The following is a 16,098-nucleotide window of genomic DNA, read 5'->3' as shown; positions in this document are numbered from 1 at the left end:
AGCTACAGCAATTAGGTTAATTAAGAGCTGGGGAGGTCCCATATGTTTTCTGATCTGTTGTTTTTTAGGTCCCCTATTGCACCTGTTCCCGCAGCATCCAAACCCCCCAAAGGCTTATATTTTCTGGCTCCAGACATGGGAACAGAAGGACAGATGTCCCAGATCAGAGCAAAGGCCTGTTTGGCCTCATAGGCAGCAGCAGATAGAGAGGGCAGGAGGATAAGAACAGGAGATGTTGTCATTCCCCTGGTACAGGTCCTCTGCTCTTTCTGGGAAGGCCCCAAAGCTCTTCTCTAAGGAGTTCAGTATCATTCTGTTGCTATCCCTGGAGGTACTTAAAAGATATATAGACATGGCACTTCGGGATGTGGTTTAGTGGGACTTGGCAGTGTTAAGTTTAGAGTTGGACTCAATGATCTTATTGGTCTTTTCCAACCTAAATGATTCTATGATTCTGTTTTAGACACAAGGTAGAGGCATGAATTTCCCAGACTTAGCCCTCAGCAGTGCTGGGAAATTAAACCAAATGCTCATTTTTCCAGGCCACAATCTCAGTGTTAGAACAGCTAATAGCCCCAGTTTGGGATTTCAGAAATAGCTAAAGAGATTCAGACACCAAATCAAAACCACTGTCCAGGACCTGTGCACCCAAATCCCTGGGGTTGCTTGGAGCATTCCTGTAGATGTGGGGTGCCACTGCCCTGGGACCCACCCAGGTTCCTCCCAGAGAGACCCTGCTTTTTGCATGGAGTGCACAGGACCAGCTTCTACCTGCAGTACCACTCATAGCCTGGGATCTCAAATCCTATTTCCTCCTCAAATCCTATTTCCTTGGATCCTCTAACAAGTTCTTTCCTCGGGTGCAAGCTTAGGGAGAAACCTGTTCTTCCGAGTTAGCTTTGCTCCTTGCAAAGTCCAGGTGAGTCCATACTCCCACAACTCCTCCAAAACAGATGGTTCATCCTTGCACAGTGCATTTCTCTGAAGCAGAATCACTTTCTGGAGCCAATATGAAAGCAAAGAGTCTCTGTCTGCTGTTTGCAACCATCTCTATTTCCCCTACTCATGTAGGAACATGAATCAAGTGCCTTAAAAGTCCATGGTGTCTCCATCACGAATTTCTGTCACCAAAATGCTGACCTGCAAGAATTGCTCTCGCTTAGTAGACAGGGAAGGATGTTGTGAAGAGTCATTCACCATTTAATGGGCTGAGAACCAAGATCTGCCCTGTGTGTGTGCAAGGAAACAGGATGCAAAAGCGACAAAACAAAATCATTGACTGACCCATTGTGTGTGTGTGCACGTGGCTGCACGTGTGTGTGCGTGTTATTAGCTCCGTCTGGCAGCATTCGAAACACTTTTGTGAGCACCTAAAGGGACCGCTTCTGAATTCAACACAGCCAAACTGAATAAATTGCAGTCTGGAGAAAACAGTGATTTTTGTCTGTGTCAGTTCTTTTCAGCCCTTGCATGACTTCAGTGAGCCAGGTGCTTGTCTGTAAGAAATTACAGTTACAAGTTACAGTTGTAAGAAACTTCTTATGTCCAGTATGATTTTAAAACCCAGATTTTAAACCAAATCTTGATTTTTTTAATGTCTTGAGTGCTCTCCTCATGGCACATCAGCTGGGATTTTACACCAGAAGCAAAACTTTCTACTCAAGAAGGGCAAATTAAACAGGGTACTGAATATTCCTGAAGAGCTAATAGAGGAAAAAGAAAATGGTCCAGATTGATCTGTACTGACCTCAGCAGCAATGTCCAACTGCCCCAGTTCAAAAGAGCAGAGTGACAAATGCATTCAGGTGAATGGCTGGCCTGTCATCAGTGCAAATAAACCACCAGCCTGAGCAAACTCTGCATGCCTGAGTAGGGCTTGCAGAATTCACTGTGGCTTTACCAATTGCCCGCCACTCTTCCCTCCAAGGGCACGTGGCAAGGTTCTCTCGCCTCTACCCCACCAAAAAAGCCAGGGAGAAGAGCACAGGTGAGAAGGGTCTTGCAAAACAGAGGTGAAGTTGTTCTTCCCTCCAGGAAAGGAGGAAGAGCAGTGGAGAACACAGGCTATCTCCCTGCTCCCTCGTGCATGATCTCATGATGACTACTTCACCACTGGCAAACGCTTCAACCTTTAGTTGCAAGAGGTTACTGACACAGGTAAGTTTTTCTCTGCAAGTGCCTTTGACAGAGTAGAAGAACCTCTGCTACACCTGGTTGGTTGCAGGGATTGTGTTGGTCAAAAGTAATTTTCTGTGAAGTAGCAAAGATCTTCTCCGTTCTCTGACAATGACCCAGCAGTCCCTGACTCATCTGCAGAGCTTTCCTCTGCTGCCTTCAAGGGCCAGATCAGACTCCAGTCCAGGAGCAGTCCCATGACAAGAGAGCATACATACCCTGCTCTCCACTCACAGACAACCTGGGGTCCTTGGTACTGATCGAGGCAGGGGAGCAGGAGGAAATACCGCGAGGACTGGAGAGGGCCCTTTCTCTCTGTCTTAGGATAACGCTTTCTAGGACAATTCCTACTGTCTTTCTGCTCAAACCGTATAATTTCTCCCCAGTTGTTGATGTAAAGCCAGCGTTTCACCATGTCTGATTTTTATATTATCATCTGGATTGTTTGTGCTGACACAAGATAAGGTGAAATGGGGACATCACTATATCGTGCAGTGTGGGCTGCACTATATTTTCCTCTTGGTTTATGCCAGGCTGGGCTTGATTTCCCAAGATCCCAAAGCGAATACATCTTGCCTGATTGCAGCCCCTCCTTTCCCAGAAATCATCCTGTGGAATAAACCCTGAACAAAGCATTTCCTGTCTCTCCTTTAACCCTTTTCCTTCCACCCAAGCACTCTGTGACCCATGGCCTGCTCCAGAGGGCATGGATTCAGTGCAATCCCCTCTTCCTGCCCACTCAGAGGCTGTCAAAAGCCCAAAATGACAGCACTGGAGTGCTGGAAGCAAGCAAGTCACCTGCAATTTCACACCTGCCATTGCTGCTTTCATGGCAGCTGGTGAGGCGAGAAGTTGATGAAGGTCCCACTTGGCCCGGGCTGAAAGTCAAAGCAACTGTTGGGCTTTTCAAGGAATGTCCTTCCCTGAAGTAGGAAGGCAGGTAGAAAACCTGCTGGCAGCTGCCCGGGGGCATCTGCTGCCTTGCTGAAGAGGCATTTGTGCTTTTTGCATGCTGTCCTGTTCTTGGCAGCACCTTTCCTGAGCTGGAAGAAGCATTGGCCATCATCAGCTGTGGAAACACTTTCTGGGCTGCGGATTTCTTTCTCACCACTGGAGCCACAGCTGAACTGTGTTGGCCAAGTCTACCTCCCTTCTAGGTGATATTTAATAGTGTCAGGTAAGTAGCAATAACCATTCAGCACGTTTTGACTTCACTGGTGAAATCTAACCTGCAATTTTGCTTGTTTCTCCCTAAAAGCATGCATGAGAGAGGCCATAAACCAGGCGAGGGAGCTCCATAGTACAACCATGCAAATGCTATGGCAGGCTGGGCTTTGATGTCTGCTTTTCTGCCCTCCACCAAGCTTCTGCTGCCCACTACCAATAGGAGGATGGCCTGCCCTGTCCCCAAGCAAGCCCACACCATACTTCTCATTTAACCTGAATTATGGCTTCCAGGGAGCAGTGATCTTGTGGACCTTCCTGTCCTGACCAAGAGCTCACCATGGCAACTTGCTCCTCTAGGTCTATGTGCTGAAGACCCCTTGCCAAATGCCTGCCAGCAGCCACACCCTAGCAGCAGCTCAAGCTAAGAGGTGGGAGCCAGCCCCGTGCAAGAGCCAGAGAAATCCAAACAGGAGCAAGACTCAGGACAGAAACCAGACTCACAGAGGCTTGAGAATGTTGCACTGCACAGATATTGTGTGTTGCAGTCTGGCCTCCTGGCCCTAATATCCTCTGACAGCTCCCAGAGCAGGAGCTGTGCAGGTTAGCGATTTGATCACGACACCAACTCCTGTGGGAGCTGCTGCTTCAGAGTCCCTGCTGCCAGTCCTCAGCAAAGCACGCAAGGAGCTGCAAAGATGTGCAGTCTCCAGCGCCTGTAGCAGTGACCTGTCTTCATGAGTGAAGAACTGCTGGCCAGATGCTGTGTCCAGTCCAGCCCTTGAAAACTGGAGCTCTAGAACACAACTTCAGTCAGGCCCTGGTAAATGACTGCTTGTTTGATCGTTAATTGCTTAAGAAAACAGAAGGCGCAGACCCAATCTAGGCAGGTCTTATACTGTCCATATCACCAAGGGCCACAGACACACCCACCCCAAATCAAACACTACCTGTCTTTTCAAGACTTTAAGTGAAATTTTGTTTCCTCCTGTAGGACTGCAGATGTAAAAAGCTAAAGCCACTCAGGTAGCTCAGTTAATCAGGAATGTGTTAAGTTACACCACAAAAGCCATCCCCTTGCCAAGCAGCAAACACGCAGAGCTGTGAAAGGACATGCGCGCCTCCCAGTTAATGTCACCTTCACAGCTTCCATAGGTCATGGCAGAAACAGACATTCACTCTGAAATAAGATGCCAGGCAAAACATGTATCCCATTGTGAACAATGTCACGAGCCCAGGGAGAGCTGAGGAATTTAAGGGAAATAGAACAACGGAAATAGGGAAAGTCCCTCCAGCAAAGACCCTGTGGCCCTTTGGTGGTGGCACAGCACTGCACCATATAGAGGAGCAATACAATGGAGTTATTAATGACTGCCTGGCAGCAAGCACTCCCATGGCCATTCCTGCCAGCACGGGAACTATGCAGATAGCAAACAACATGTGAGCCATGTTCACAGGCACTACAACAGAGACACATCCACTGCAAATAAAATGTCTTCCTGAAGAACCTAAAGGCCTGGTCACACCATGCCATCATAACTGGTAATTTATATCCTGATGCAGGAAAAGTCAGTGACCAAGAATCAAGCAATCTGGATATGCACAGGCTAGGGTTTTGCCTGTGTCCTGGCCAAACATTAATTATGACTATAGATGTCACCTGCAAGTCTCTGCAAGGAAGGAGATTGCCTCAGGGAGTCTTTGTCTGGCCTAGGGGATACATGGGAGTGATAGAGAACTAATCCCACCCAAATGTGGTCTCACTCCTGCTGCCTCTAGAAGTCACATGGGACAAAATGCTTGGAGAAAGAGAGGGGACTACTTTGTAGTTTCCTTTCTGGCAATGAAGTCACTGTAAGATCTCTGGGAGAGCTGCTAGAAGGACCAGTTCTGCTCAGGAAAGACGAAGATGGGCTGCCCTGACCACAGCAGGGTGGGAGCCATGCTGGCCTGAGCCGCCTCTCCAGAGAATGCTACAGGGCCATGCATGCAGAGGACAGCAACAAGGACAGGCTGGGGACCCATGTGGTGGTTTAGCTCTCAAAACAGCTCCTGCAGGGATTCAGAGCAGGGCATTTCGGGCTAATCTCTATGTCCCCTCAGGGAACCTGAAGGATTACAGCTCTACATCTGCTCACATGGTTGGGCCCCACCTTGTCAAGGCGGGGGGAGCGCTGACAGCCGCTCTCAGTTCTTTAATCGGTTTGGGTTAAACAGCAATGGGCTTTGTCCACTGTGGCACAGCACCTCTTGACTCCCTTGCTTATAGGCCTGATGGTTTCTCTTGAGCCTTGCCTAGGGCAGGAATGCATCTTATGGTTTATCACCAAGAAAACGCCACGGTGCAGCTTCCCATCAGGGGTTGGGGAAGGGTGGCCACAGGAATGTCTGGCCATCACTGGTACCTAGCCATCACTAGCCCATGGCAGACTCTTTGGCTACAGCCCATGCCAGGGTCGGAGTGGAGGTCCCTAGATAGCAATTACCACTAATCCCCAGAGCTGTGCTTCTGCCTGTTAGTCCATGGTCTCCTGTACTTAGCTAACTTCCCAGCAGGAATGGCTGCAAAAAGACCTGTAGGGGCGGAGGGGTTTGTGCTGTTAACTACGCACCAAGATCACCTACTTGCGTCTTTCTGTTCTCCTCTCCCTCCTGAGCATGTCTCTTGCAAAGTTACCTGCTGGTCCAGGCACCCAGTTTACGGGCACAACGCTAAGCCTTCCTCCTTCCTTTCAGGCCTGGGGGTGCTGGTGTGGGGTCCAGCTCCGGCTGTGCTAGCTCCCAGGCAGTCAGTGCCATCTGCTGGCTACGCTTCCCTTGACTACGAAAACGGAAAGCTAAATAAGGGACAGCTTTGCTATCGAGCCAGTCTTCCCCCAATCCCTCACATTCTGCTGCTGAAGCCAAATCCACATTTAGGCTGACCTAAATCATTTAAATGATGTACTTTTCTAAAAAGGGAGCATCACATTTAAAACATTTTATTAAATACTGTTATAAATAGGACAATACATATCAGGTTCTAAGTCAGAGATTTAAATTTCTGATCATAACTTAAACATAACTTAAGAAAGACCTTGTCATCTAAAGTCCTTTAACAGCTTAATAAATCATACTTGCCATATATATATATATATATATACACACACACAAATGTCAAGATCCCATTTTATTTGTAAATAATGTAAGGATTTCATGGCTGCATAACCACCTCTGTATTATTTTAAAATTACCTGAATCCAGATCAATGGCCACAGACCTACTCAGGAACAAGTATTTTACAATACATTTACAGTTAAAAGCACAGAAATCCACAGTAAAAACTGCACAATTAAATATTTATGTATACACCTGTATTACAGTGCATAATCCCACAGGGATGAGATCATTTCAGATATACTTGCTGCATTCAGAAACCAGAGTACCTAGTATAAGCACTATAATTCCTAGCACTATTAAAAGATAAAAAATTAAGGTCCCTAAGACTTCTTGGACATGCAGCAGAAACCTGAATAATTACCCATATCACTACAGGCATATTTATTGATTGGGACATCCTCTTAAAAGAAACCGACTTCAACAACAAATCAGATCAATGGTTTCAAAGCTATTCAGTGAATGCTTTTTCATCCTGATTATTCTGTTTCTGCAAATATAATCCATATGTCTCCAGAGAAGACATCTCCAGCAGTGTAGTAAGTGATGTGAAATAATGCATGTCTTCACCTCACCTAGGTACCTTTGAGTAGACTAGAGGAGAAACCAGCCTCCTCTTTAGGCAGCAGCTTACTATTTGCTCACCATCTGGACAAGAGATGGCAAGCTCCCAGTTATGATAACTACATGACTGAATGTAGACAGTATTTTGCCAGAAGGCCAGAATTTTACTCTCTGCTTGTCTTCAGTGGAAATACCAGACAGCTTGAGTTCAAAATTTCTGAACAATACACAAGGTCAATCATCTTGTCAGCAAGAGGTAAAAACATCTGGAGAGCTGCTGATTTGCATGCAGTTTCATTTTCCGGAAATCTGAGACATACGTAAAGATGGCTTCAATTCCTGCAGAGAGAACAAAATTCCTCTGTAAATTGGAAAGTTGGCATAGGTTTGTATTTGCTCTCATTTCTGAAAATTTTTATATGCAGAAGGTAGCAAAACCACACAAAAGTGTTCCTAAAGCTATGTGCGGCTGGACAGAATGCTAAGCACAATCATCCTGAAGGAGCTGAATAACCATTTCTAAAGCAATAAATCCATCTGTCTTGTTAGGAACTGTCATGCAATGCCAAGATGCATATTAGGTACCCCAAAGCATATATTGCTGTTTCAGCAACTGTATGGCAATTAACAGCTCTGATTGCTTGTGTGATTAAAAGGAAGAGAATTTGCGAGGACAGCTATCTCATGTGCTTACCTGAAACACCTGGAGTTAGACATTCTGGCCAGCACTTTGGAAACTACCTTCAATGGTTAGGCTCTGGCAGCTACTATAAAAAAACAGAAATAAAAAGTACTTTAATGACAAATAGCTTATATCAAATGGATTTTAGAAAAGTGATTGCAGTGTTTTTCATGCTGCTTTTTGAGCCACAACTTACCTGGAAGGAGTAAATTTCTTTGCTGCAAGAAGAATAAGAAAAGGTATTATTAGCATTTCAAGATGAAAGACCCTTCATGCAAAATTTTTCTTCTACTAAAAATCCTCTCATTTCTGAGTATCTGATAAAAATCCATTATCTAGCAACAAATCTCACAGGCAGTTATTACTATGTTGTCATTAGCCCCATCTCAAATTCCCATTCACTCTTCCTGGCAGTAATTACCGATAAATAAAATGTTTGGGTTTAAAAACATTTGATTTTTAAATGTTCACCCAAAAGCCAGCATGGCATGTACACAGGTTTCTTAAAATAATTCTGAAATTTGTCTCAGTATGGGAATTTTCACTTTTTCAAAAAGCTAAGTATTGGGGTTTGGAGGGGGTTTTTTTCTCCACTGAAAATTTTTCAGGAAGGTACATAAAACCAGTAGATACAATTCAATTGCTCACCTTTTTTTCGGAAACGTCTTGCAAGCCAAAGGAGGAATGATGCTGTGGACAACAGAGAGGCACTCGTGGCTGCTATGCCCACAGAGACATAGCTGACTTGTTCAGAAGCTGAAAGGATGAAAAAGTTTCAGTGAGAACAAGAGGCATGTGTGGTCTTTGAAGCCCTCTCTACTTCTTCCTTTTCCTTGAGGTCTTCATGAGGAACCAGAATTGCAGCTTGTAACCCTTAAATTTTCTGTTGCTGTGACAGGACACATCCTGTTCACAAGGTTAAAAGCTGCATACTAAAAATCATCCCACCCATTGCCAAAGCAATGGCAAGGCAACAAGCTAGCTATACCAGGCTCTGTCTAACCTCCAGCCTCACATCACAATTTATGCTCATCTTTTCTTTTTCATATTTCAGTTCATACTTTAATTCCCACTGTGCTGTCTTCCTCTTTGAGCAATCCTGTCGAGATCAATGAAATTATTCAAGGATCTAAATTCTGCTCAAGCAAATAAAGTGGAGTTGAGCTTTCAGGATGTGAGGACAGTGACAGAGCTCACTTGAATGGGAAGGCAAGTCAGACTTCTGTCCTGTAAAATTACAACCTTTGACAGAAAAGCTCTGTGAGGTCTTTTGGCCAAGGAGTTCACACAAGGAAGTATCACACCAAACTAACAAATACATAAACTTTTCCACTGAGAAACAGACTTATGAATGCAGATTTCCCCATAAGGTTCCGTTTCTCTAGAAAATCTTTTTTCTTTATTCATATGAAAAAAGCTCAATACGAGAAATATTTTAATTAAAAAACAAACAAAACAACCCAAAATCAGGTTGCAGCTTTTGTTTCTGGATAAGAAAACCAAATTTTTCACCAAGACATTTTAGGAATTCTCCCCTCTTCTGTTTTTAGAAAAACATACTGAGAGATTTTGTTGAGCTTTTGAATTCATGGACTTCACTAGAAGCTTTAGCTCACTGGTCGGTGTTAGCTCCTCCACCCTTCCATACCTCATTTGACTAGAAACCCAGTGCCATCTCTCTGTGGCTAGTCACAGTTAAAATACCTTCACATGTGGGCAGACTGGCACTCCAGTTTCCTGAATGACTGCACTCAAGAACATGAGAACCATTGAGCTTCCATCCTTCTAGACAGCTGAAGTGGCAGGCTGTGTTGTATGTGAAGTTCCCAGCACCATGTGAGCAATCCATAGAGCCTTTCTCGGGAGACTTCAGTGGTTCACACTGTACAACTGAAATACAGAAAGAAATGTTTAAGAGTCATTAGGATTTTCCTGTCTTTGGCCTTAATTTTTTTGCACGAGTACATTGTATTTTCAAGTTCATTCAACTTTGGGATGAGAGCAGTTCACTGAGACATGAGCGGGCATTTCTAAGGCAGAGCAAGGCACAGCTGAAAACATGACAGATAGCAGAGTTCAGTTTGGAGCCAGCACCCTATAGGAATATGAATTTCAGTGTGTTGTCCACTGACAAGAAAACTGTTTGCCAACCCAGTAAGTCTTACCTTTGCATTTTGGGACTGGCTCCGACCACTGTCCCTGTGCTGTGCACTCAGTGCTGGCTGGACCATCCAGGACATAGCCCTCACTGCAGCCAAAATCACAACGTGAGCGATAGGTGAATTCTGCAGAAGCGTGGTCACAGGTCACAAAGCCACCTTCTGGCCAGGTTACAGCCTCACACCTCACAGCTGCAACACACAGATCACAACAGAAATCAGCACAGACGTCTCAATCATCCAACACACCAATGCTGACAGCCCCAAGAGCTCAGGTGAGCAGGGATAAGGAAAGCTACCTGCACAGGATGGCTGCTGCCTGTCCCAGGCCCCAGAAGACTCACACTGCAGTGTGGCTGGTCCCATCAGGGCAAATCCTGCCTCACAGGTGAACTCACAGGTAGTACCCCAGGTGATCTCCACAGAGGGTTGAGAGCAGTTCACAGCACCATGAGCAGGAATTTCTAAGGCAGGACAGGTCACAGCTGGAAGACAAAAAAGAAAAAAAAAAAAGAGATAGCAAAGAGATTAGCTTGGAGTAGGTAAACACTCTTCTTTGAGCTGACAAGAGGGCATGCCCTGCCTGGAGCTGACCCTACAAAGCCATAGTACTTCCCTTCAGACCTAGAAGTGTCTCAGGAAACAGGGGTTTCAGCATGTTGCACAGTGCAGCCAAAACCTTTAAATATGCACCTAAAGCATGCAAGCTGTCCTGAGACTGGCTCCACATGTGAGCTGCATAAACAGACACTGACTCCCATTTTGGGTGTAGGGAACAGAGTTCCTGTCAGAACACTCCACTTCAAAAGCTTGTTATCATATGTGTAGGGACAGTTCCTGAGTGTTGCTTGTCACCCTGCACTGCTGTTTCCTCTTTAATACCTCAGGCTAAGTGATCCCCATCTTGAGATCTGCTTATTAAAAGTGCTACAAACACACTGGTGATGACTGCTACTCCTTGACTATACTTGAATGAGGAAGTGTCTTCAGACTATTCGAGCTAAGCTTTAATTGATGATTTCCAACCCAGTAAGTCTTACCTTTGCATTTTGGGACTGGCTCCGACCACTGTCCCTGTGCTGTGCACTCAGTGCTGGCTGGACCATCCAGGACATAGCCCTCACTGCAGCCAAAATCACAACGTGAGCGATAGGTGAATTCTGCAGAAGCGTGGTCACAGGTCACAAAGCCACCTTCTGGCCAGGTTACAGCCTCACACCTCACAGCTGCAACACACAGATCACAACAGAAATCAGCACAGACGTCTCAGTCATCCAACACACCAATGCTGACAGCCCCAAGAGCTCAGGTGAGCAGGGATAAGGAAAGCTACCTGCACAGGATGGCTGCTGCCTGTCCCAGGCCCCAGAAGACTCACACTGCAGTGTGGCTGGTCCCATCAGGGCAAATCCTGCCTCACAGGTGAACTCACAGGTAGTACCCCAGGTGATCTCCACAGAGGGTTGAGAGCAGTTCACAGCACCATGAGCAGGAATTTCTAAGGCAGGACAGGTCACAGCTGGAAGACAAAAAAGAAAAAAAAAAAAAAGATAGCACAGAGCTTAGCTTGGACCAGACTATTAAAAGTTTTTTGTCTTTCCTGAAACTTAGAAACATATCCACTAAATGGAAGCAGCTTTAAAAAGCAGATCTACTATGCTGCCATTTCAGAAAGCAGATAGGAGTGGAAAGATCTCAAAATGGAAGACTGACTCTTAAGGCAAGGCTGTAAATTCCTCTGCAGCTCATGACAGCAACTAGTTATAATGCAAAATTTCTCCATTTGACTGCTGCTTGGTGATGTTTGATGCTTTTATTTGCTTCAAACAGTAGCTTATTCTAAGCTGGACGCCTCAAAAAATAATTCCTACAGTCAGGAGTAACTGGTCTGGTGTGAGCAATTTCACAACTAGATCATCTCCATTCCCTGTTCCCCACTAAGAATTGGAAAATTCTTTCCCTATAAGGAAATCTAGACCTGGGCCAGAACATTCATCCTGCCCATTTCATTTCTTCAAAAACAAAGAGACCTGTGTGCTGCAATAAAATAGTACCTTCACCACATAATTAATTACAAAGGAATGGAGCAGAACTTCAATTTGTACCTATTAACAGAGCAACACTGAAGTTTACAAAGCTATGTATAATGTAGAAAGCTCATCTATCACTGCTTGAGAAGCTCACCCTTGCATGCTGCGAGGGGTGCAGACCAGACCCCAGAAGAGGTACAGTATATGGATTGCAACGCAGTCAGTTCATAGCCTTCCTCACACTGAACTGTGCAGGATGAGTTGTAGCTGAAGTTCTCCAATGGATGGGTGCACTCAAGGCTCCCATGATCAGGTTTCTTCAGTGGATCACAACTCTCAACTTCAAAGAAACACAAGAAGGTACACAGTCAGTCTCACTGGCAGAGCAGGTAAATCAACAAAAGCCAGACAGACTGAGCACGAGGTAGCATGAACATCATTCTGGTTGAAAAGCAGGATGGAGTAATCTTACCAAACTCGCATTCAGGCCCATAGAATCCAGGTTTACAATGGCAGGTGTGATTGTTAATAGTCTCTATGCATTCTCCACGGCCACTGCAGAGAGACAGGTTGCAAGAAGCTGGAAAGAAAAAAAAAATACAGCAAATTATAAAAGAATCAGCAATGGCCACTAATAAAACCCAGCTAGCTCTTTATTTTTCTGGTGCTAGACTAGCACTTTGCATAGCAAAAGAAAAGCAGGGGGTTTGGTACATAAGATTACCCTGTCATTTCACAGAAGGATTTCAGAAACCAACACCTTTGACAGACTAGCTCACAGCTCTACTGGCTGGAAATTCCATGACCACTTGTTCTCAGGTAGATATTAGCAATAGGAACAATATACTGTGGGGTAGGTAGAAATCCTCAACAGATGCATTCTTCATTGACACCACAACACTAATTTGGCTGAAGTTTGACTTGGACTTTTTCTGACCTAGCTTTAGCCGTCTCTACACAAAGTGTCTAATCTAATCCAGTGGTCTATAGTCAGCAGACAGATGCCTCCAAAAGAGCAATTCATATCTAGCTGAGACAGCCACTTGAGAGTGGGATGAAAGTGACCATCTGGAAGAGCCTGTTTCCACTGATTATAGAGAAGGTCTGGTGGTTTGCTCATAAGAGATGTATAATATTCTGGAAGCTAAAAGGAAAGTGAGATCAGTCCAGCTCTTAGAACAAGAACAACCTCAGCCCTGTAAGTAAGGATAAGTGTGTAAGTACTAAGAGGGTCAGCTAGCTAATACATAAGAATAAACAACTCATCCCACCCACCATCTCATCTCCACAGGGGCACACTAGAATGGCCTTTATCACACCATACCTGTGTAGCACAAGGCGACCTTCTTTTTCTCACACTGTTCATCATTCCATTTGCCATCATCCTTCCCTCTTTTGATGTAGATTTCAACACAGTCCTCATTGTTCCCTTTGCCATTTGGCTCACCCGAAGCCCAGTTTCTTGCCTCTTCTGTCAGTTCTTTCTTAGTTCCAATCCAGGTCCATACCTCATTAATTTTTCTGATTCCAATCCAGTAATAACCCGGATTGAAGGGTAAGAAGTTATTGAGATAGTTGATTTCCTCCTTATTCTGAATGGCAACCATGTTAGTATACCTCTTTTTGCACCACAGCTCTGCCTCCCTGTAGGTCATGTTTGTGTCTGAATAATGGTATGTCCAACAATTCACCTCCTGCAGTACTGTAAGTCCTAGAATGAAAAGATGTCAAAAAGTTGGTGTCTTACTTTTTCCCTTCTTCCTCTCTAGAAGAGGACATATAAAGCTCTATAAATATTGTAAACTTGTCAATATCTGAAACTGCATAAAAAGTAGTGGTAATTATTTTATAAACAGTCAACCGGCAAGCTTCAAAACAGGCATGTCAACATCAAGTGCAGGGACTTCAGCCTGTGAAATCATGTCCAGTCACACAAAGCTTTGCAGACTTCACAGAAAACTCTAGGAGCCAATTATGCATTTGACAGGCAAGCAGGGAAACATGCCATTGAGACTAGAGGTTCCTCTATGTAAACCTAGCCTCAAGTTAATTAGGTCAGGTTCAAAAATTCTGTTTAATTCTGAGGTCAAACAGAACAGTCACACTAATATTACTATCCAACTAGTTTTCTACACAGAGAAATACGGACTTACCATAAACAAGAAGAGACAGAAACCACAAGCAAGTCATGTTTCTGCAACTTTTCTCTCCTCTATCTTTAAAGCAGATGGCTGAGAGATCAAAGGAACATATTTGTAAATAACAAATATTAACTTTTTACAATTCAATAAAAAATAATGTCTATGCAATCTTTTCTACACACTTTTAAACAATTATTCTAAAAAATAATATTTCCATTTTTAGGAAATTATTCACTTTAAAGCAGTTCTTAATATCAAGATAGCTTTTAAATGTCAACAGCTTTTAAAGAACACCAACACAGAATTCCATCTGTCCAGTTTTCCTTTAGCTGAGCAATGAAACAGAATAATACACTCCATTTATACTCACAGGTTGTAGTTGTGGTGGCCAGGTAACAGAAGTCCTCTGTGGTATTTCTCAGTGACTGCCTTCCGTTGCTAAGGTGCTGAATATGGACTTGAAGGTTAAGTTCAGCTCCAAGTGTCTGGACTGTGTATCCCCTGTCTTTACTACAGCCTTTTATTCTCTCAACTGGCCTGCCCTCCACGAGAAAGGAAATTGCACGTGGAAAAAAATTTCTTGGAAAATCCCAGGATCTGGCCCTCCCACACATTAAGCCTGATATTTCCCCTTGCCAAATCAACCCTCCCACAAAGACATGCTGTGCTGACAAACTGCCAATTGCTGCATTACATAGTTTTACTGACAGAAACAATTCCAGGATATCAGGAAGGAGCAAGATGGTTAGTTTGAGTTAGTTGCATGAATAAGTAGATTCCAACTTTTCACCTAGCATAATGTTTTGCAGCAAGGAGGTGCAGGTGCTTTTGGGATCTCAATAAGAAAAGCACCAACACTCAAAACTGGTTAACTAAGTTTGAGTAAAAGATGGAAAACGCAGCATTGGACAAGCCCTTCCTTGTGGATCACAGCCTGCTGTGAAGAGCTCTCATTTGTGGTAAGGTTTGCCAGCTCCAGGATCACTAGTATTCTTCTAGAGTCTTGCTCACAATACAGATTCATCAGTCACTCATAGCAGTCAAGCCTGGAATGTGGGCTTAGCTTTGAAGAGTGCCTTGGACCATACACTCCAGTATTCTTAGCTCAATAGGGTTACAGCTCCTGAACAGGTGCATATAATATTTCAGGTGGACAAGACAATACACTAGTGTCATACTGAATTCATGCACATTTATTGTGTATACACTGATTAATTATACTACTGCACAGAGCAGTCACATGCTGTCTGTGGTACAGATACATGCCTGAGTAATCATGGACACTTTGCTACAGCAGGTTGGTAAGCCATCACAGGCTATTCAGAGAGGACCTGTGTACATGAAAAGGCAGTAAGCGTGGGGAGCACTGATTCCCTGCACAATACTCTCTGGCTGCTCCACTCAACTCTTGATCCTCACACATATCTTCACACATATGCACTGCAGTGATAAGGTGAGTGAGTGCCACACTATGTACAGAAGTAGTTTTGGATATTCTCATGTAAGTATCCTTCCCACCTCTGTTTCAGGTCTCACAAGTATTGTTGAGGGCTATAAGTAGGGAACAGACAGTATGAGCAATAGACACATTAGCTCAGTTCTCAAGCCTGGGCAAAGACATGACACTAGAATCTTGCCACAAAGACCACGTTCCCCAGCACTCCCAACCCTGTTTGATACAAAGTGATATTATTCTCTTGCGACCTGATCAGTCACGCCACCCCATCCCTCATTCCATGTCCCCTCAGGCACTTACTGTGGAGGCCCCACTAGACAGTCCAGTTGCCAACTGGCACTCCAGGCATAAGATTCGTCATTATGGGTGAGTTTTGACAAGGCTCAACATGCAAGGGACTCAACAACAGTTGTCAGCGACAGAAGAACACAGGGTAGCACCCACTTCATAGCTATAAAGCATAGTTACAGTTTTTACAGTGCATGTTGGAGCTCTTATTTTGGAGCTTCAGCCTGTTCTTACAGAATAAAAATCAGTGGGTTCTGGATTCCAGGCTAAGATCTTGGCTGGT

The 16,098-nt window shown here is 44.4% G+C and overlaps 1 protein-coding gene across 1 annotated transcript; it reads right to left on the bottom strand.

Annotated features, from left to right (window-relative positions):
• Positions 1 to 6,304: 6,304 nt before the first annotated feature.
• SELE (selectin E) lies at positions 6,305 to 14,553 on the bottom strand. Its single transcript, XM_074906886.1, has 14 exons — positions 14,442 to 14,553; positions 14,084 to 14,161; positions 13,255 to 13,641; positions 12,403 to 12,510; positions 12,085 to 12,270; positions 11,234 to 11,419; positions 10,941 to 11,126; positions 10,200 to 10,385; positions 9,907 to 10,092; positions 9,446 to 9,631; positions 8,390 to 8,497; positions 7,938 to 7,959; positions 7,754 to 7,826; positions 6,305 to 7,398 (listed from the first exon to the last, which is right to left on the bottom strand). Exons 2-13 carry the CDS (start codon positions 14,118 to 14,120, stop codon positions 7,769 to 7,771), a joined length of 1,836 nt encoding a protein of 611 aa, XP_074762987.1. The 5' UTR covers positions 14,121 to 14,161; positions 14,442 to 14,553; the 3' UTR covers positions 6,305 to 7,398; positions 7,754 to 7,768.
• Positions 14,554 to 16,098: the final 1,545 nt, after the last annotated feature.

Source organism: Athene noctua, chromosome 5 (assembly GCF_965140245.1).
Source record: "Athene noctua chromosome 5, bAthNoc1.hap1.1, whole genome shotgun sequence".
NCBI classification, from domain to species: Eukaryota; Metazoa; Chordata; class Aves; order Strigiformes; family Strigidae; genus Athene; species Athene noctua.
This window is presented reverse-complemented; position numbering and strand designations above follow the sequence as displayed.